At 33.2% G+C, this 23,886-nt stretch overlaps 1 protein-coding gene across 9 annotated transcripts in view; it reads right to left on the bottom strand.

Annotated features, from left to right (window-relative positions):
* RBM26 (RNA binding motif protein 26) overlaps positions 1-23,886 on the bottom strand; it is an 86,251-nt gene that overhangs the window by 13,683 nt on the left and 48,682 nt on the right. For all 9 annotated transcript variants that reach the window (XM_039255461.1, XM_039255462.1, XM_039255463.1 and 6 more), the window contains 6 exons: positions 16,711-16,836; positions 16,284-16,358; positions 14,248-14,415; positions 12,690-12,794; positions 9,376-9,576; positions 6,655-6,741 (listed from right to left, as the gene is read on the bottom strand). In XM_039255461.1, coding sequence (XP_039111392.1) covers positions 6,655-6,741; positions 9,376-9,576; positions 12,690-12,794; positions 14,248-14,415; positions 16,284-16,358; positions 16,711-16,836 — 762 coding nt within the window. The remainder of the gene's footprint in view (positions 1-6,654; positions 6,742-9,375; positions 9,577-12,689; positions 12,795-14,247; positions 14,416-16,283; positions 16,359-16,710; positions 16,837-23,886) is intronic.

Genomic DNA, 23,886 nt, shown 5'->3' with positions numbered 1-23,886 from the left:
ACCAATGGAACAGAATTGAGAACTCAGAAGTGGACCCAAAAGTATACAGCCAACTGATCTTTGACAAAGCAGGAAAGAATATCCAATGGAAAAAAGACAGCCTTTTTAACAGATGGTGTTGGGAGAACTGGACAGCAACATGCAGAAGAATGAAACTAGATCATTTTCTCACACCATGCACAAAAATCAACTCAAAATGGATAAAGGACCTGAACGTGAGACAGGAAACTATCAACACCCTAGAGGAGAAAGCAGGAAACAACCTCCTTGACCTCCACCGCAGCAACTTCTTACTTGACACATCCCCAAAAGCAAGGGAATCAAGAGCAAAAATAAACTGTTGGGACCTCATCAAGATTAAAAGCTTCTGCACAGCCAAGGAAACAACCCAGAAAATTAATAGGCAACCAACGGAATGGGAAAAGATAGTTGCAAATGACATATCAGATAAAGGGTTAATATCCAGAATCTATAAGGAACTCACCAAACTACACGCCCGAAAAACAAACAACCCAGTGAAGAAATGGGCAGAAGACATGAACAGACACTTCTCCAAAGAGGACATCCAGATGGCCAACAGACACATGAAACGATGCTCAGCATCCCTCCTCATCAGGGAAATACAAATCAAAACCACACTGAGATACCACCTCACGCCAGTCAGAGTGGCTAAAATGAGCAAATCAGAGAACTCTAGATGCTGGCGAGGATGTGGAGAAACGGGCACCCTCCTACACTGTTGGTGGGAATGTAAACTGGTACAGCCCCTCTGGAAAACAGTGTGGAGGTTCCTCAGGAAACTAACAATAGAACTCCCTTATGACCCAGCAATAGCACTGCTAGGAATTTACCCAAGGGATACAGAAATGCTGAGGCATAGGAGCACATGTACCCCAATGTTCATAGCAGCACTCTCCACAATAGCTAAAACATGGAAAGAGCCTAAGTGTCCATCAACAGATGAATGGATCAAGAAGATGTGGTTTATCTATACCATGGAATACTACATGGCAATGAGAAACAATGAAATCTGGCCATGTGTAGCAACATGGATGGACCTTGAGGGTGTTATGCTGAGCGAAATAAGTCAGGCAGAGAAGGACAAATATCATATGTTTGCACGTATAGGAGGATTAGGAGGAACTTGACGGAGGAACAAGGGGGAGAAGAAGGGCGGAAATGGTGGGGGAAAGGGAGAGAGGCAAACCATGAGAGACTCTTGAATGCTGACAAAAACTGAGGACTGATGGATGTGGGGGGGAGGGGGGGATGGGCATGAAGGAGGGCACTTTGGGGATGAGCACTGAGTGTTATGTAGAAACTAATTTGACAATAAACTATTTGTAAAAAAAAAAAAAAAATGAACTTCATAACTACTTATAAAATGTTAATAAGAAACATATTTAAATATATTACAGGGGATGTCTATCTGAGCAAGGTGGCAGTGGTCATAAACGTGGAAGTAGGACTCAACCTAAAAATATACAAATAGAAAGGATAAAGTGGGGGGAAACTAAGTTCAGAGGAAGATAAAATTAACTGCTCATCTCAATGCAAATAGTTGATAATCTAAATGAGAAACTACCAAAGTACCAAAGTAAAGCCAAAAAAGAAAAAAATACATATAAACAAATCTTTTCTAAAAATAAGGTTGTAAAAAGATACATGGTCTAAGGGTGCTGGGTGGCTCAGTCAGTTAAGCATCCGACTTCAGCTCAGATCATGATCTTGCAGTGTGTGAGTTTGAACCTCATGTCGGACTCTGTGTTGACACCTCACACGCTGGAGCTTGCTTCAGATTCTGTGTCCCCCTCTCTCTAACCCTCCCCTACTCATGCTGTCTTCCTCTGTCTCTTTAAAATGGATAAATGTAAAAAAAAAAAAGATTACATGGTATAAAATCAATAAACCCTGATAATTTTACAAATTCTATTAAATGTTTGAGAAAATATAACTCTAGTGCTAATTAAAATGAACTCAGAGCAAAAGAAAGACGGAAGCTTTTCAAGTAGCTTCTATAAAGCCAAATAGTAATATTGGTAACTGATAAAAATAATATATCCCTCCCAACCTACAAACCAATCTTACTTTTGAAAACGGAATTAAAAGTAAAAATAAATACAAGAATAAAACCTTGTCATTTGCAAAATCATGGATGAATCTGGAGACTATTATGCTAAGTCAAATAAGTCAGAGAAAGAAAAATATCACATGACTTCACTTACATACAGAATCTAAAAAAACAAAAACAAACACTTAAATTCAGAGAACAAACTGGTGGTTGCCAGAGTCCTGGAAAAGGGTGGGGGAATGGCGAAATACATGAAGGGCATTAAAAGGTAAACTTCTGGTTAAAAAATAAGTAAGTCACAGAGATGAACAGTATAATACAGGAAATATGAAAATTGTAATAATGTTATATGGTGACAGATGGTGACTACACTTATTGTGGTGAACACTAAATAATATACAGAATTGTCAAATCACTATGCTGTACACCTGGAATGTGTATATATGGAATATATATGTCATCTATACTTCAGTAACAATATTTTTTTAAGTAAAAAAAAAAAAAAAACAGACTTCAGATTTCAGGATTTATCCAACAAATACAGTACTGTGGGGATTTATACAGTTAGTTCAATCTTAGGAAACAATATAAATAGACAGAAGAAAACAAAAACCTTAATATTTCTACAAATACACAAAATTTATGATAAAATCTATTTCTCATCAAAACCCAAAAATCTCTACAGCATTCAAAAACAGGAATCAACTGTATGCTACCTTAACCTAAAAAGCCAGCATCACATATATCACTAAAAATATTTAAAATGTTTTCATTAATTTATCATTTTCATTCATTTCACAAGCAAGACAATGAACGACACTTCATGAGTGAAGACATTACTACTCCTGTTATTTGACATTTCCCTTTTTTAATTTTTTTAAGTTTTTTTAATGTTTATTTTTGAAAGAGAGAGAAAGAGAGACAGAGGATGAGCAGGGGAGGGGCAGAGAGAGAGAGGAAGACACAGCTGGCAAAATGGCAGTTATATATTTAATAAAACAAATAGTTTTCCTACATATAAACCACCAAGAGAAAATATAATGGAAAAAAATACCTCATTTAAAGTAACTATAAGTTAAATGATTGGGGAAAACTACTAATATATTTACCTATATAAATTATACATGTTATTTATATATACTTTATATTATAATCTGTAACATATGATATTACCTATATCTATCATATAATACATATGTGTATTTTATTTATATACATATAAAGTAAACCTTTAAATGGTATTAGGGGATAAAAAAGGATAAAAGAATGATAGTCTAGAGGAGTATTTAGTATCATAAAGATGTTAATTCTCCTATAATGTATTTTTTTTAGAGCCAAGTGAGTAATTTCTAAAGCTTATATAAAAAATAAAGACATAAAATCTACTAGGACGATTCTGAAAATGAGTAGTAATAGCTGGGCATAATAAGAGGGAATCCAAACAGCCTTGACAAACTATTAAAACATATTAAAAAGTTTAGCTTAATTAAAACAGTGAGGAAGAGGCACATGGAAAGAAAACCAATCAATGGAAGAAAACAGTACTAAGTAACAGTACCCACATCCTATGGGTATTTCACTCAAATGTGGGAAAAATAGCTTTACTCAATGAAATCAAGTAGACTCCTATTTTATTTCTTACATCAAATAAAATTCTTATGAATTTTCATAAAAATGTTTAAAACTAATGAGCTAATATTCTAGTGTATAAAGAGTTCCCATAATTCATTCAGAAAAGAAAAACAATCAGAATAGACAACTTGGCTAGATAATACACAAATAACACAAACAGTAGACAGAAACAGAAATAAAGAGCATTTAAACATGAAAATGTTCAACTTCAATCATAAAAGTGTATTTAAACTGAAATGAGTTGCTATTTTTAACAAAATAAAATTGTCTGATATCTCACTCTGGCTTATGTGCCCATGTATTTTACATAAGCAAACCACTATTCAGAGTACACACAGGACAAGTGTATGGGGAAAAGACACTCTCATACATCTCTGATGGGCAAGCAAATGTGGTAAAACCTATAGGGGCATAGGTGGGGGGCAATTTTAGAGCTATTCATCAAAAATTTTAATGCATATATCCTGTCATCCAGCAATAATGTTATCAAGAATATATCTTATAGTCATATTCATGTATGTACATAGAGGAAATATGCACCAAGAATATTCACTGTTACACTGTAAAAGAATAAAAACAATTTAAAGTCCGTAACACGGTTGATTATGTTTGGTACATCCATATGGGGACAATTTTTGACCTTTCAGTCATACTTGAATGTCTCAAGTACCTTATTTTGTACTTTCACTTTGAAATATTGTGCATCTACTGATTAGAAAATAACAGAGACATTTATTCACTCATCTAGAAAAATGGTTCAGTAAGAACAATGAAATATTTGGAAATAAATGCTGAAAAAGGTTGACATTTTTTTTTTTCCCTTGGGAGGACTTATCACTTACCTTGAGTTTATATCTTCTTACATTTTTGGTGTTAAGATTTTCTTTATTTTATAAAATGATGATGACGGTACATGAAATTTGGTTGTAGTTTTAACGCATTCTTCCTTGACAAAATTAAAAACTGACATTTCTATGTCAAAACATTAATTTTTAAATTCCTAAACATTAATGATTCCGGAAATCCAGAAGTTTGAAAACCATTGCTTTAGCCTATATCCTGCTTGTAGAAGATCCGCTTCACCTTAATTTTCTATTCTCTTCTACTATAGAAGGTTACAAAATTTTAAGAATTTTTTGGTTTAGAAAATGATTATGGTTTAACAACTTCCATAACTTTATTTCAAATGTTTATCATAGTAATGGTAGTTCGTCCTTTCAGCCTACTGAATAATTCCAACTAAAATGGTATTTACTCTGAAAAGGTAATTCTTATTATATCTAACTTGTCAACCTCCATATAATTCAGTGTTAAAGTCTTTCTTATACATTAATCCCGTCTTTTCAACTGATTGCTACTCATTTGGAAAACCTGCATTGTTTATTTTAAACACACACACACACACACACACACACACACACACGTGTGAGGTGGAAAAAGCAACAGGGTATATATGTCAATAAATCTTTTAAGAGCAAAACTTCCAGTGCTCAGTCACATAGGCAAGGAAAAGTTTTAACAAACTTTTAAACATTTATACAATGATAGCTACCACTGTTTTATGACTACTGCCTAGAAAACAGAACATAGACATACTCAAGCTACCTAACATTACACTGAAAATTGTCACTAAAGCCATCAATTAAAGGAAGCTTATTCTTAACTTATACTCAATAGTACTTTTAGAAAAAATATGATCAAATTTTGGTTAAGCATCTGACTCCTGATTCTCTCTCTCTCAAAAAAATATTACAAAGTATTTTTAAAAGGGCCTACTTTTTAACATCACATAAATACATACAAGTTTATAAGAAAAACTTTTAACTCTCATCAATAATAGTCTCACAAAAGATCTTTAAATGAAGAGATTACCCAAATCAGATTTTAAAAAACCTTAAGATGCATTTTTATTGTATAAAATGATCCACTACACCACAGTCATTCCAGGGCCCCAGCTGAACTGAGATTTTTCAGACCCACACTCTGTTACTGGTTACAATGTCCCAAGTGCAACTCCTACCAGGTTAGGTCCCCAATAAGGTATCATTGTGTTGGCAGGGAGTATTCACTACAAAGAAGATACATCAACTTAGAGAGTTTTTTTTAAAACTTTAATTTAGACCACAATCAAGTTAAAACTTTTGAAAGGCATACCACTCTTCCATTCACTTGAGGTTAACTGTTTGGAACTCTTACTGCATTTTTCCAAGGACAAAATAGTACATCTAACTCTCTACAATCCTGAAGAAAGAACACACAAGGCTAAAAACATTTCCTATGAATCTCCCATACCTCATATCCATTTTCCTTTTAATCTTTTAAACCCAGATGAAAGACAAGGCTACATATACCTGATCATTTTTTGTAAAGACAATTCAAGATACACAGTTTAAGACAACTATACTATAAGTACCCTAAAAGCTAAAGCTATATATCATACCTTGGGCAAAAAACTTGTAGAAGCCTAGTTGGGGGTATACTGAGCTAGGGACACTTCTTTAGAGTTCAGTTTACTGAGACTAGTAAGTGGCAGACTAGTAAGATGGCTTAGAAGAACCACCATCTGGATTCTTATCTCTCTCTCATCACTCATTCTGCAAAGCAGACTTTGTTCTGGGCCAGCTGAGAAAAAGGGTAATGGAAAGTGGGGTGGCCCCCTCCCACGTGAAAGAGAAAGGAAGGAGAAATGCTGGTGTCTCAAGACAATACAACTTAACATTCAACTTGGTAATAACTAACTATATATTCTAATTCTATCATGTTATAAACAGAATTGCCAAACTGCTTTAGGACATTCTTTGTAGCCATGAATTCCAATTCATATGACCTTCTATTGTCAAAATGTAGTTATTTAGTAAGTTAAAATTTTTTCCTTTATATTAAAACTTAAAAGCAATATTTATAAAACATTTAAATCTGAATTTTCAATAAATTAGATTTCTAATACTTACTGCTTCAGCTTCTGCTCTTGTCTTGAATGTAATTACTGCATGAAGTGAAGAGTCATCAATCTGACAATCTTCAATTTCACCATATTGCTTTAAATTAAAAAGAAGTATTTCCTCCAAATAAATATTTCGAAACATCCAAAATCCTAATGGTTTTTAAAATACCAATATATGTAACCCAGAATATATAACAATTCATGGTGATTAACAGAAAAAAAAATGATGAATAATTCATTTTAGTACTTGATGTTACAAGATAAAGAGTGGTCCTGTTTATAATTCTACATTTTTTAGAATTAGGGACACTTACACTTGTTCAAACTGTGCTTTAAATCAATGAAAAAGTGTCAAAGACTGGGTTTCCTTACTGCCCTTCCTTCTATACTCATTATTCCAATCCCATAATGTGCTTGCTACATTCTTTCTAAAACAGGATATTTAATCCTCAGAACTGTTTCTTTTGTGTCATTCTCAATTTAAAGATGGTGCAAAAAAAAAAAAAAAAAAAGATTCAGAGAATTTTTTAAATAATTTTCCCAAAGTAATTTAAATACCAGGAGAGTCAAGGTCTTTTGAGTTAAGTTTAACATTCAAACTGACCCTGCTTTCACTCTTAATACATACTCCTGTACACCATTCTCTATTTTAAAGAGTTAAATATGTTAAATGATGCTTGCTTCTGGTTTGTTGGGATTTTATTTTTTCTTTATGTAGAAGGATTCTTCTATAAACAACAACCTTTATCATATAAAATTCTAGTCCTTTATATATCATCACTAATACCTTTCTCCTTTTTTACCCAAAATAAAATTGTAACCATAGTCTTATTAAAAACACACACACACACACACTCTATATCAAAAATTTCTATGAAGATAATGGACTTTAGATCAATCAGATCCCAGTTCTGTCAGTTACTAGCTTTGAGAACTTGAAGAAGTTACATAATCTCTTCAAGCTTCATCTTCATCTCTAAAGTGGGCATAATAAAGGTACCTACCTCAGAGGGTTGTTGAAATAATTCATAATATATTGAATTACATAAGGTGCTCAGAATAATGCCTGCCACAAAATAAATGCTCTATAATTTTTATTACTACTGCTACTGCTAACAGTCCCAGTGGATAAATTAAAGAAAGCATTTTGTTAATCACATTTTGTAATAGTCAATGGTCCTATGATAATGTAGGTTTTTTTCTCAGTTACTTGCCACAGGTTCTAATCCCAGGTTGAGACAGAGAACTACACTTTAAACCTGCATTCTTAAAGACTGCTCATTTTTAAATGTGCATCACCACTACTAATTTTGAATGGAGTTCAAATCTCCAAATGCAGGTAAGAATCCCCATTTAGAGGCTCTGAATATTTATAAAACCAAAACCATCCTAGTCTCACTAAAATAAATTCATAACTAACTCACCTTGTTTATTTAGATTATTTTAGATTATGTATTCTTTGCTAATTTCCTGATTAGCTGAATAACTGTATGCGAAACATTATCTGGATCTCCTTATCTTTGTGAAAGGGGGGAATGAGAGGGATAGCAGGAAAGAATTGGGCTATATTATTTCCAAGATCCTTTTTAGTTCTCTGCTTCCTTTCTTTCTCCCTTTGAAGCAATCAAGCATAGGACTTTCCAGATTCCTCTTCCTTAAATATTAATCATTTATTTCTTAAACATATACCATTTTTTTCAGTAACTCTCTCTGTCCCAACAAAGTATAGTTTCACCTTTGTAACTCCTGTTAACAGCTTCGAATGTGACTATCAAACATGTAAATCTGAATTTCCAAAAGACTTAATCATTTGTGTACCTATCTGTAAGCTTATTGATCCGTCAAGATCTAAGCTCCAGTTACTCCCTTATGAAATTTTCTACTATGCTTTTTCTATCATCTGCCTGTGTAAAAGATACTTCTCTAAGTTACTACTTAGTTTTTAATGAATTTAACTTGATCATGCCATAAATTATGTTTGTAGTTTATGTTAACTGGTCTGTGTTAAAATAATACATATAAAATCCTTGAAGGTAAAGAACTGGTATTTCCTTCATTATCTCCAGAGCAATTACTATATCCCTGAAGGCACGACTGATGCTTAGTAACTAACCTTTGGAATACCACTAAGAATCACAACATTTAAGTTGTAAAGGCCTTTAAGCAAATATAATTTCCATTCTGCACATGAGCCAAATGAATCCCAGGAAGTACAAGTTAAATAATGGGTTAGCCAGGACTAGAATCTCATTCTCCTTTCTCATAGGTCAGACTCTATACCCTGGCACTAAGGCAACTTCAACATCATGTATCAAAATTTCATCTTGCTTCATTTCTAAGGTCATCTAAATCAAGAATACAGTATTAACAAATAAAATTCCATCTTAATTTAAAGAGCTCTGGATGGCTTGTATGTTAAATTTTCCCTTAAAAGTATCAAATGACACTATCCTACTGAACATCTCCCTCTGCAATGGCAAAATTTAAATCATTCATTTCACAATATCTGAAGGCCTACTAAGTGTTAAGAATAGTAATGTTTCTTCCAGATAACAAACAAAAGTATCTGCTTTTTAAATAATGAACAAAAGATTTTTATAGATTAATCAAACCCTTTGGTCAGATTAATGGGATTCAATTACTCATCATTTTCATAATTTCCCCTTTAATATTCATTATTCCCAACAATGACTATCAGTACTTGTTCTGGTGGACAGTAAGAAAGTACCGCAAAATGAGGAAGAAGATCTTCTCTATCACTCTCTGTAAATGCAGAAATTTCCAATGCCCTTGGACGATGATCCACCACAGCATGACCAGGCACACTTCGACCTCGACCTCGACCCCTGCCTCGGCCATGAGCTGCACCTCGACCTCTTGAGTGAATTCCTCTACCCCGACCAGATGAAAGAATCCCTCGTTTTGCAGCCTTGAAGAGATTATAGACATACAAGTTAAATGCCACAATTTCTAACACAAGCCACACGTTATATATATTCTATCAGATTAGTCAAACTTTTATACAATTTGATATCATATTCAAATACTGGCTTAGAAAGGATCTCATATATAAATTAAGGTTTTAGTTTTTAAAGTGATCGTAAATTTAGGTAGCTAATGCATTTAGAAAATAAAATAACATTAAGTGAAGCAATATTTAAAATTGTTAAATGTGCCTTTTTCTACTAAGTTCGTATTTTCCAAGATCTCAGACTGAATCATAAAAAGATCAGCAATTCTTGATTTCCAAATAATACACGCTGTGAAAATGTTACTTTAGCAGCTTAATACATAGATACATAACTAATATACAATAAATTAATTTTTCCACTTAGGACTTTTAAATACAGTGTGTCTATTTTTGTGCCTGTGGACTTCAGTTAGTATAATTATCTCAAATTCATCATTTTGGTCACTTACACTAACATCATTATACAACCAATGTAGGACGTTTAATGTCTATTCCACCACACTGTTCCATGTGAAAAGCACACCATTCCTTCATTTCACAAATATTTAAGGAGCACTTCCTATGCTCAAGTCCTTACCTTCCTGAAACTCAAATCCTAGAGGGGTAAAGAGACATTTAGCAACCAAGTTATTTAATTATATTAATAAAAAGTAACTCAAAAAGTAAGGAAATGCTTTACTTAAAGACTTGAACAGAACATTAAATATCTGCAATAAATATGCTAGGATATGCATGAGGATGTTTTGTCCTTGCTTTATTCTCCACCTGATCCCCAGCACTTACAACAGCAGCTGGCAGACTATTTAGTATGTGTTCAATGAATCAAAGAAGAAACAAAGAACAAGCAAGGTAAGAATGAGGGGTAGGGGCTACAACATGAACAAAGGAATCAAGGAAATCACAGGAAATCCAGTGTAGCTGGACCACATGGGATGAAGAAAATGAGGCTAAAGAGATAAGCAGAACCAGATCATGAAAAATTTTAAGGACCACTAAATTAAGGATTTTTATTTTTATCCTAAGAGCCATGAAAACCAGTTAAACATTTTAAGTACAGAAGTAGAGTGATGCAGTAAAATAAGTATTTAAAATATTATTCTGGCTAGTTTTAAGAACATAGTAGAAGAAAGAGGAGAATAAGCTGGAAAGCAGTAGGCTACTAAAGGAGCCCCAACAACTGAGGATGGAAGCTCTGTCTACACTGGTGGCAGTACAAGAAAGAAAGAAGAAAACATATTTACGATACACTAGGGAGTAACATGTACTAACACTTAGTAACTAGTTAGATACAGATAATAAAGGAAAGGGAGGAATCAATGAAGATTCCCAGGTTTCTGGTTTGGGTAACTGTGTAGATGGAGTAATTTAGGGGCCAGATAAGCTCAATTCTGAACAGGTACAGTCTGAGGATGTGAGATAGCCAAGTGGAAATGTCAAGCAAGCACCAATGACAGATCTTTTCAAGTATTAATATTTGTTTCTTCACCTCGAGACAGTTCATCTTAACATTAGCTAAAATAACCTAAAATCCAAATAATAAACTTCATAGGTCAAGGATTAATGTTCATAACGGGAGTAGCATATATAAAAGTATGCTTTAAAGAATACTGTTTCAAAATGTTCCCTGAAAAAGGAGACCCAAGGACAAATAAATTTGAGCAATACAGAATATTGATTATGTATATTTAGGGATTCACAAATTAAAAACCTTTAAGAAATCCTATGGCAAAAAAGCATGTTTAATCTAACCTTTTCCAAATTTATTTGGCCTCAGAAGCTTTTTGCACTAATATCTATTAACAAAGAATGTAACTGGCGTTGTAAATGACACACTCTGGGACACACTGCATTATAATATCTGCATATACTAATAGTAACTACAAACTAAAGTTTAACCATCATAAAAGAAAACCAGAAAATGCCATTCAGTGTTTAGCTAGATCATGATAGAGAACCAAAGCATGGACTAATAAAGAATATTGATAAAACTATTATTTATTTACTAAAATTTTATGAGCCAAAAGTTTAAAAGTGATAACTTGTTTGTTAAGTCCCACAAACACAGGAAAGTAATCTCTATAATAAAGAACACAGTTTCTATATTGACAAAAAAGAAATCCATCTTTTTCAAAACCTGTTATCTTGTCCAAAACGTACAGGCAGCCCTACCAAGTTTGCAGAGAATATAAGATGCATGCAGGTTTAGAGGCCATCCTATGACAGACAAGACAGAGCCTTAAGACAAGCAAAGTGGCTGCTAAATGTTAAGTCTGCTATGTTAATACCTGGATGCCAGTACTAAATTCAGATATGTCCTAGGTCAAAAAAAAAAAAAAAAACCAAACCAAAAACACCAAGGTGCTAACAAATTTGGGAAAAAAAACCACAATTCTCAGATGAAGCAAATAAAAAATTTTAATTGTGGCATCAAACAATTACAAATATAGGCAAGTACCAATTACACTGATGGCATTAATATCTCTGTACTTCAAAATGTAAACACTTTTTAAATCTAATTTTAAATATCTTTTTGCTAAGTGTTATAAAATACCCATTATTTATAATAATTTCATAATATCACTAGATTTTTCTTACAAAAATAATCACATAGCTAAATTAGAGAAGAAAGTAGTTTATTTTCTTTTATAAATATCCACAGCACCATCTATAGGCAAAACTTAAGTAAGCATGCTTTCAATATAGTTCTCCACTAACCGTCTGGGCCTAACAGCAACTCAATATAATATGCCTGTATATGCACAGAAGATCTCTTGTAAGAATACCTGAAAAGGATTTAATGGATTTTGGTCTCAGGGAGGAGAGCTAGAAAAGGAACCAAACTCACTAGAAGTAGAGGGACCTGGGTATACAGGCAGAAATGCTGCCACCCCTCATTAAATATAAGATTTTATCTACCAGTTCTGAAAAATTCGCTAACTTCTTCTCTCTTTCCTATATTCGTCACAGACTACCAATAATTACTGATGAGAATGAGGGGATATATTTCAAACTGACCACCATGCTACATTTGCTTCTCTTTAGCATACTGGGTAAGTTGTGGTAAAACGTACTTCCAGCTGTAATTCTGTATACTTTCTCCTAAGTTCAGTGACTTCTTCTCCAGCTTGCATCTTCTTATATAAATCCAGTTCTGTATCAAGCAATTCTTTCTGCATCTAGAAATGGTAATTAATAATTTAAGTAACAATAATTATTAATATTCACAGTTATAAAAACTTTTTTTTTAAACAAAGAACTTTTACACATTTCCATTTCATCCATACATTCCCTCTCTATCTCCATCCAGTCCCTTGGCCGTAGTCCAAGCCATCAATCACGTCAGGTCTACACTATTATAACAGCTCCCTAACTTGTACCACTGATTTCCCTAGAATTCATTTTCTGTACAGAAGTGAAAGTGAGATCTCTATGGACTGATATGAAGTAATTTTCAGGGAACAACTGTGAAAAGAAAAACAATAACAAAAAAATACCAAGGTATTAATGACCAATATATGATGTGCTTTTATGTAGGGAAGAATACATATACACCAAGAGGGAGGGAAGAACGGGAACAGAGAGGCAGGAATTAAAGGAAAAATGTCTTCTATATATACCCTTTTATATAGTTTAACTTTTGAATCATGTTGTTTTATTTATTCAAAATAATATTAAATCAGCAAGAATGAAGAGAAGCGGTTCCAAAACAAGATTCAAGTAGAAATACATCTAACTTTACCAAATTGATATCATAACCACAAAAAAAAAAGTAATCTTAGACCGCAGTTCTGACTCTATATCCTTAGTCGAATGTACAGTGAACTTTTAAAGAATACAAATAAATTTTGAATCTTTTACTTCGTTGTTGGACGTGGTCTTGTTGTAGCAATTCTGGAACTATTTGGAAGGTAGTAAATGACTGTGCAAAGGAGTATTGTATTCATGTTAGTGGGAAGCAAGCTGTCATTATGGGAATACAAAGATAAAATATGGAATACGAGAGGGAAAGGGAGAACCCTGTGGTGTTGGATTAGAATCAGAAACATCAATATGAACTCATGATTCTATACATGTATGTCCATACACACAGCACCAAGTATAAATATTATATAACTCTGCAGCTTTTAAAAAAAATCAATTATCAGGTGAAATTATCTTCCTTATTTATATCTCATAGACTGATCTATTTGAATTTCCCTCCTTTTAATCCATTCTATATAATGCTGTCAAAATGTTACTTTTCTTTAACTTTTTACACTAAGAACTTACAAAATAAAGCTCAAACTCTTCAGTCAAGGATTCATCAAGCATTCAGGTACCTGTATCACTTTGTCCTCAAGGTATCTTTTCAATTATTATTACCCATAAATATTCTAATTACTGACTTCCAACTGAAATCTAAAAGGTTTAAAAGACCAGTAGAGCTTTTGTTTGTATATATTTCCTATTAATTAATGAAGGAAGGAAAAATGTTAGCATGTAATAGTCAGATTTTTAAAATGTTAGCATGTAATTTTAAAGATTTTAATATTTTAAGGAGATTACCTAAAAGGAAAATAATCTTAAGTAATGTAGCATTTTAATGTTTTTAGTAAGTAGTAATATGAGTAACAACACAAATTAAAATACCTGAGTCTTGGTTTTTATACTCTTTGGAAGACAACGTCCAGGAGAAACAGCTTTGACCTCATCTTTCAACTTGGTAATATTTTTTGTCAAAACTTCTAAAGTTTTCATTATTTCCGCTTTATCTTCAGACTTCATTGCTTTGTTTTTCTCCAGTTTTGAAATCAACATCTGCCAAATTTTTAAAAAGAGAAAAACTAAGATATACAAAACAAACACATCAAAGTAAATCTAAAAATAAGTAACTACTAGTTTTAATTTACATATTCATGGCAAGGGCTGCAACCACTAAGACAGCAGAACAGAGTTGGTGATGCTATCTCAACTCAACTCTCAATCTTGGCACATTCTGTGAAGAATTACATTGCCACTGGTCTCTCGGGATGTAAGTTCAAAGAACACAACTTTAAGAAATGCAACTGAAAGTTGTCAATTTGAAGCAATACTTCAAAAGTAATACTTTTACTTTCTAATATATTTGTGGATATTACAATCTCTAAAGTAGTCCCACTCCAAATGTAGCCTACAACCCAGAAAGACACAGAGAAGTTTTATGGTTCCTTTCATATAACGAGATCTTAAAACAATTAATTACTTTCTTTGTCACAGGGAACATTAACTGGCTAACATTAAGAATGGTATCCCCAGGGGCGCCTGGGTGGCTTAGTCGGTTAAGCGTCCAACTTTCTCTTGGGTCATGATCTCACGGTTCGTGGGTTCGAGGCCCGCGCGGGGCTCTGTGCTGACTGCCAGCTCAGAAGCCTGGAGCCTGTTTCAGTCTGTGGCTCCCTCTCTCTCTGACCCTCCCCTGCTCACACTCTCTCTCTCTCTCTCCTAGAAATAAATAAAACATTAAAAAAAAAAAAAGAACGGTATCCCCAACATGGACAGGAAACAAAAGATAAAGTAATATGGGGTGGAAAAAACCACATATTATGTAAGTTTTCTGAGTCAAGGTGGTTTCAGATTTGGGTGTCAAGTACTGTGATTTCTCTTTATCACGTGCTGTATATCCAAATTTAAATTAGAAAAGATGTAATTTTAACCCAAAATGTAAAAAGTTTCTGTATTTTTAATATTTTGAGATACCATAACCTTTATTACAAGACGTAATCAGGAACTGGCACTAATTAAATGTCATAACCTAGAGCAACAGTGTACAAAAGAAATACTGTAAGCCACGTAAGTAATTTTACATTTTCTAGCAGCCACATTAAAAAGATTAAAAAGAAAAATCCAAACCAGTAAATTAATATTGTATTTAACTCAGTTTATCTAAAATGTTATAAACTTCAACAAAAATTATTGGGATGTTTTACTTTTTTTCTTCATATTCTGTGTTTGAAATCTGATGTGCACTTTATATACTTATAGCACATATCAATTTTTTTTAATGTTTATATAATTTTGTGAGAGAGAGACACAGAGAGTGTGAGCCAGGGAGGGGCAGAGAAAGAGGAAGACACAGAATCCGAAGCAGGAAACAGGCTTTGAGCTGTCAGCACAGAGCCTGATGAGGGGCTCAAACTCACAGACTGTGAGATCATGACCTGAGTGGAAGTCAAATGCTTAACCGACTAAGCCGCCCAGGCGCCCCACAGCACATATCATTTTGAACTTGGCACATTTCAAGTTCTCAAAAGTTGCATGTAGCTATTAGCTGCCCTACTGACAACACAAAAGTAGAGAATCCCACGAAAATTTTTAAAAGATACATATCTCAACGTTGAGAAAAAGTTTCCAATTCACTATCTGTTGACAAACTACTGTGCAGTAACATATATGGATCAATATTCCTTATTTCTGCTTCACTGGCCACCACAGTTCCTTTAAACCAATATAATCCCCAGTTCACCATTTAATGTATGCTCTTCATCCCCAATACACATTAATCAACTGATACATACATTATCGTTCATAAACATTTCAGTGTTACCTTTATTAAAAGTTTCTTAGAAGTAGCTATATAGGGTGAGATAAAATTTACTCAATATTATAACATCTATAAATATATTTTGCCAAATCTAGCTTTATTTTACCTTCTGTGTTTCAATGTGCTTTTCTAAAATTTCTTGTTTCCTTTTCCTTACATCCTGCTGAAGTTTCAATGCCTCCTAGAGAAAGATATCAAAAACATCTGTAGAATATTTACTGTTCATTAGTCTGATAAATAGGTATTCCCGAGGAGAGAAACGGTTGTGGATGCAGAAGCTTGGCAAAAACAACTAAATGCAAAGTTTTGGTATGTAAAAGTTAAATATGTAAGTTTCTAAGATCAATCAGGAGAGCTTTTCATTCCCCCTCCCAAATTAATATTTACTGTTACACAATGAAACTAAAAGTTCAGTGGCAATCAACACACACCTTTCTTTTAGCTCTGTTCTGTGATAAGCCTTTAAAAAAACACATACATGCAGAAAAAAGCATTCCTACATGCAAATTTTGTGCCCAACTAACTGTATTTACCTGTTTTTTTTTCTGTGCTTCATTATTGTCAACTGCAGCGGTGGAAACAAGTAAGGTTTTCTGTGCAGCCTTCAAAGCAGCTGGATTATACACTGTTTTAGTTAGGCCAGTAGATGTAGACAACACCTACCAACACAAATTCAATTTCTTAAAAAATGTACCAAGCACTCATGACTACCTATCTTGTTTTCTATAAAACTCAATTTTAAAACACTTTTGTCAAAATTCAATTGTTCACTGAAATAAATGTATTATATACATATAATAACTAAATCACATTTAGTGGTTTGAAAGGAAGGGTATGAATGAGGCTTAAACTATAAAATAAAAAAATTAACAGCATATACCTACAGAAAAAAAAGAACATAAAAAACTTCAAATCAAGAAAAAAACACTGACGTGACAGTCACAAAGCCCTAATCATTTATTTCCTCTAACCAGATCCTTCCATGAAATTTTATTTCCACAGTTATTCAAATATTTAATAAAAATGATGTGATGATATGTTAATTCATGTGTCTCTCTCCCTATCTACACAGTAAGATCAACAAAACCATGTTTTCTCCTCTTTGTGCTTCTTCTAGTACCTAAACCTTGTTACCAACTAATTATGAGACCCTAGTTAACTTCAGGCACTTTTTTGGTGTCAGTTTGCTCTCTAAAATGAGAATGTTTTAAGTGGATGGCATTTAAAGTCCTTACAAATTCAAAAATCCATTCCATAAAAACAGGGATTTTTGGCTTGGTTCATCACTCTATCTTCAGTGCCAAGAACAGTGCCAGGGCACATAGTAAATACTCAATGAACACTTTTGCACCAAATTAAACTGAAATGATGAAAGATCAAGGTGGATAATCTTTTCCACACAAGGGTCAATTCAAGAAAATAAAGTGGCTACCTTTTTTATCCTTCAAAAGCAAAAGGCTGTAGGTTCAACGGAGTGGTTAGTTACTGGTTCTTAGAAAGTTTAGAGATCCCTTAAGGGAAATCTATGAATGTTACAAAAACTAAAGGTGGAACCATATGTGTGAACAGTGTTTCCAGAGGAAAAGTTTCCAAAGAGTTAAGGGAGTTCATGACCAAAAAGAGGTTAAAAGAACTACACAAACAGAAGATTATCAATGAAAAAAAGCCCACCTTTTTAGCTAGTAAAATGTAAACATCAGGGTCTATCAGAGAAGTAACAAGCAGATACCATTTTCTAATCATCTATCATAAAGTTAGATTAGGGAACAGCACAAAGAATAGGCAACTCATCACTGTTCTAAGTGTTCAAGAATGTTTTAGCCTCCAAGTGAAATAAACATCTAGAATACTGTTGGGTGCCTACGTGGCTCAGTTGGTTAAGTAACCAACTCCTGATTTTGCCTCAGGTCATGATCTCATGGTTTGTGAGATCTTGCTGCATCAGGCTCTTGCTGGCAGTGCAGAGTCTGCTTGGGACTCTCTGTCCTTCTGTCTCTCTACCCTCCTCCAACCTTGTTTTCTCTCTCTCTCCCTCCCTCAAAATAAACTTTATTTTTAAAAAAGCCTAGAATACTGTTAATTATATTGATTGTATGCAATGCAACTGATGTTTAGAAATAAAGATTCTTTATAATACTTGATGTATATCAAATCTGATAATTTTCTTACATAATGAAAAGTAACATTCCAACATCACTAACAAATAACAAAATTGTTGCATTCAATTATAAATTATAAAATATTAGAGTAAATCTAGTTACCTGAAGTCTAACTTTAGTCATCATTCTCTGTAATACTAGAAGCAAATTTCTTCCATGCTACCTTACCATACCAAACAATGTTAAACTGCAGGATTGTACAAGAAAGAGACAGTAGCTTTATAGAGAGAGAAATACAACATAAAATGCTAAAAACAGAATTTGAGTGTCTCATAAACTGTTTTCTTCATGAGGGTTCCAAGACAAGTTGAAAAGTTGTGACCAAAAAGATTTCTATACTCAGTAAGTTGGAAATGATAAATATCATAACCCTAGTTTCTAGTTTCAAAATATCTATTACCATAAAAGCTGTGAGAAAGCCTGAAGTAAAGAAACCCATGTAATGTAATCTGTTTAACTTGGCATTCCTTAATTTCAGTGTACTCCTTTTTCAAAGGATATTTATTAACATCTGATATCAGGCTAAGTAAGAAGCAGTGACTGAGAGTGAATAAAAGTGTATGACAATACTCCTTTAAAAACATCCCACTTCCTTATTTTATCTAGGAACTTCCTTCTGTTCAAACAGAATATCAGCTGACATACTTTACTGAACTCAAGAGATCACTATGAACACGATATCATAATAAACCCCTATGAAAGACAAAAAGGGTGCCACTTATAACCATAGCACCAATACTGTATGATAGCCTAATTTCAGGTGTTGAAAGGTGAAAACAAAATGTCTTAGAAAGAATGAACTATACGAATCAAAATACAGCTCACTGTTCGAATCTAATGAATAATAGCAAGGAACATGTGTATTTTCATAAAAGAGTTGTGATAAAAAGAGAAGAAAATCTGTTAAAAATGAAACCAGTGGAATGAAATGACAAATCCAACAGAAAAGAAGATTCTGCAATTCCTAAGAACGAAGTCAAAGCACAGGCAGTGGCCTTTCAAACAACCACACTGTCTCTATTTTCCAAATGGGTTTCTGCATGTGCTATATTTTTATATACTGAACTTACTGTGTTCACCTATTGATTCCAAAGATTTGTGAATTTTTTTGGATTTTTCATATATACTATGTCATATGTGAGTAAATAATCTTGTTTCTTCTTTTGCCATCTTTATACCATTTATTTCATTTTCTTGCCTTACTGAACTGGTTAGGCCCTACACTACTGAATAAAGTGGAGAATAGATATCCTTTCTTGTTCCTGATCTCAAAGAGGAAAAATATCCAATATTTCACCATTCAGTACATTAGAAGATAAAATTAAGGGAGTTTCCTTCTATTTCTACTTTGCACATTGTTTATTGTGACTAATAAATTTTATCATATGCTTTTTCTCCTGAAATAATCAGAAGAGGTTCTTCCCACCCTTCTCCCCCTTAGGTGAATTAAACCTATTTTCAAATGTTAATTCAAACTTGCATTTCTGGAATAAATCCTACCTGGCCAGGATATATTATCTTTTTTCATATCACTAAGCATTTACTAATATTTAGCTTAGGATTTTTATGTCTATATTCATGAGCTATTATTGGCTTGTTAATTTTCCTTTCATGTAATATGCTGGTCAGATTTGGTGTCAAAGGTTTGTTGAATTCAAAAGGCGAGCTGAAAAGTATCATATGCTTCATTATTAAAATGTACATCGCTCATATCTCTTACTTTTCAAGACAAAAACCAATTCCCTAATAAGAAAGAAGTTAAAATCCATTAATACCTGTTTATCTTATTTCTAATGTGAAATACTACCAGTCATAACTATCATTAGTACTTGTAAAGAAAAACTGATTTTTCTCATGGATAAGGGTGAAACGGAAAAAAAGTATTTTGTAAAAATTACTAAAAGAGAAGAGTGTTATAAATTAAGTCATCAGAGTATTATTTTTTTAATAACCAATCCCCATGCTGGAATCAAATATAAAAGAAACATTTACTATGCTTCACTGTCACACTCAAAATATGCTAGAGCTCTAACAGGTTTTTATAGCAGAAGTTATGCATAGGAAACTTATTAATACAATTATTATATAGTTAACTTTTATTTAAGTAAATTATCTTTTTTAATAAATCTAAATATTAATATATGATATTCTCATAAAGCAGCAAACAGATGTTTTTTTCTATAGCAAAAACCAACCCTAACTGGGAATTCTAATGAGAATAGGATTTTACTTTAAAGTTCCATTATAAGGGGCGCCTGGGTGGCTCAGTTTGTTGAGCGTCTGACTTCAGCTGAGGTCACAATCTCATGGTTCATGGATTCGAGCCCTGCATCAGGTCTGTACTGACAGCTCAGAGCCTGGAGCCTGGTTCAGATTCTGTGTCTCCCTCTCTCCTTGCTCCTTCCCCACTCACACTCTGTGCCTCTCTCTCTCAAAAATAAACAAACACTAAAAAAATAAAGTTACACTTATAAAATATTTTCAGGGATTAACAGGTTTTTCTTTCCAAGAATAGTAAGTAGGTTAAGAGACAAAGGGATTAGAGGTCTTACAAATAATATTTTAATGTCAAAGAAAATATGTGTACTCAGTAATCAATTTTTGCTACAATAGCTTGATTCCCAAAAAACCCAGCTTAGCATTTTATAGAAATCATTATTTTTCTATGAGAAAAATAATCCTCATAATAATCTAACTAAATAATCTAGGTAATAATCCTGAAAGCAGTCAATGCATTAAAAAAAATCAAAAGTAGGAAACTATCATACATTTCCTTAACATTTATATTTAAAGTAGCAAAATTACACAACAAATACAAATTAAAAAATCAAAGGATCCCTTAGATGATTGCATTTTATAGTTAAGGAAACTGAGAGAGTAAGATTCATCCAGGATTATATTGAATATCAGCTGCTAAATAAACAGCTTAAGTCTCCAAAAGACAGGCAATGTTCCTTCAGTATGCCACACTATATATATATAGTATATATATATATACACACACACGTATGTGTATATATATAGTACATATATACATGTATATATATGTTGTACATATATATGTATATACATATATGCCACACTATATATGTATGTATGTATGTATGTATTGCTAGGGAACAACATCCTGTATCACAAAAGTCTGATACACCTACAACTGATATGACATACATACATTAATTATTCAAGTGATTAATCAGTTTACCTTCTTAGTCTTTAGAAGAGCTTTGGGAGATAATGCGGTTAGTCTAAGTCTTTTTCTAGCCTAAGCAGGATGGTATATACACAGATGCCACCTTACTCTTCATAAATTGCTCTATCTCTTGAGAAATACTCAAACATCATTTCACTGATCACTATTTCCAACTAATACCTATTTAGTAGCTACTACAATATCTTAAGATTTAGCAGTCTTCAATTAGGTTTTAAGTTTCCTCTTTCAACATCTCACAAAAATGGAATTTTAGAATAAAGAATCACTCAGGAGTTCACTCAGTGTTGTTCACAGAAAGGGGGAAATCTGTGTATTTGTGTACTTCTTTGCTTTAATAACGACAGAAATACTGTATAGACATTAGCTCTGAATATTTCCCAGCCTTCAATTAAGAAGAACAAAAAAAAAATTTAAACAATATTTGATAATGGGAAACATTCTTCTAAATTTCCTAAAACTTCTCTGAATCACTAACCTCTCAGGATTCTTCAGCGAAAACCCCTACAGACTTGGGGAACAGGAACAACCAAGAATAAGCAAAAACAAAATGCTATTCTGTAAACAGGTCCACTGAAGATGACTAAAAGTTAGACATTTGTACGTGACATCTTTCCTTAAGAGAGTCTTTACAGTATTTACTAAGTAATTTTTTTCACAAACAGCCCATTAGTAATTTTTCACAAATTTGGTTATTGGTAACTAAAGTAGTAAGTGCATACTACTGACTCCAAGTTTATATCCCTTTTATCCTAAAGCTATACAAAACACATTTAAAAACCTTAATAAAAACAGAAGCAAACATAGCAGAAAGATTCTGTAAAAGCTATAATAAGTACATATCAATTTCAAAGTTGAAATCTTAGCATAAACAGATGTTAAGCATAAGGTTTTTAGACCTCTCCAGAACTGCTCAGTACTCCACAAAGTATAACAGACTTTATTTTCTTTATTCTTTAGTTACTTATTATCAGGGAAAATAAACCTAATCAAAGGAAATAATTAGATACAGCTAAATTCAGTACAATAAATACATGAACAAATTCAGAGAAAAAAGGAGGCATGATATGGAAAAAAATTGAAGATTTCATAGAATACAGTAAAGAGATTTTCAATCTTTAAAAGAATGACTCAAATTCACATAAAAGGAAAATGCAATCCAGGAAAATCACCACCAAAAAAGAAAAAAAAAGGCAGGCAAGACTAAGGAACAATGAGCGGAAAAGGGAGCATTAAGGTAGAAAGGAAAGACTAAAGCAGAGGTAAATGCGCCAGAATAACTGAGGTATGATGACCTAGGAATCGAGCAGGTATTTAGTTGAGGAAATGAAAGTTTCTGTAAGAGTTAACACTGCAGTGAGTCTGAAAGCAGGATGGTGGTAGTAAAACTACAGGAGAAACATGCAGCTAGGACATCACAGCCAGAGGCTGGAAACTGAAGGTGGCAGAAAAAGAGAAGTGGTAACAGACATAAGGGAATGACTCTACAGCTTCTTAGACTGTACAACTTGGACAATGCTGGTGTAACTTCCACAGACTGGGGTAGTAGAAGTTCATTCATTTGGGAAACAGTCATTTTAAGTACATCATGCCTGAAGTATTGCTGAGGTGTCCAAGATGAAAATCAGATATATAGAATTAGATTCAGATTCAAATTTCTACAACTGCCTTAGTTCAACATGATAAATAAGGAAAAGAATATACTCAGGAGCCAGTGAAGAAAGTCAGCCATCTCATGGGATGCTGGTCTATGTACACATGAAGTCAACTTCCTACATAATCTTACGAATGGAAAGAGCCATGGATGTGAAACAGGAGACCCACATTCCAGTCCTGCCTCAAAATTCCAATGTTATCTATTTGAGTCTTACCTTCCTTTTAAGGTGAGGACATAGAAATGAGAGAGACTATCTAATTCTATTCTGTATTCCACATACCTCAAGTAAGGCTAAAGAACAAAGCATTTACTCACACCTAAACAGAAAAAAAAAATAACACATCTACACAGAACTATAAGACAGGTACATAAATAGTCTTAATTTAATCAGTGTTTACACCCTCATTGAAAAAAAAGAAATGACAAATTGTCAGGCTATGCATAATATGTTAACAAATAAAAAATTTGCATTTACATCATCCTTTCCAGTTAAAAAATACTTTCAAATAAATCTTTTTATTTACTCCTCATGAAACCCTGTTAGCAAGACAAATAATACAATCATTTTACCAATGAGGAAAAAGAATCAGAAAGGTTAGGAGCACTGCCCAATCTCATGCTGTTAGTATGTGAAGAGCCAGAAACTCAACCTCAGATAAAATTCCTACTTTGTGGCCTTTTC

Source organism: Hyaena hyaena, unplaced genomic scaffold (genome assembly GCF_003009895.1).
Source record: "Hyaena hyaena isolate Hyena2069 unplaced genomic scaffold, ASM300989v1 scaffold_527, whole genome shotgun sequence".
Classification (NCBI taxonomy): domain Eukaryota; kingdom Metazoa; phylum Chordata; class Mammalia; order Carnivora; family Hyaenidae; genus Hyaena; species Hyaena hyaena.
This window is presented reverse-complemented; position numbering and strand designations above follow the sequence as displayed.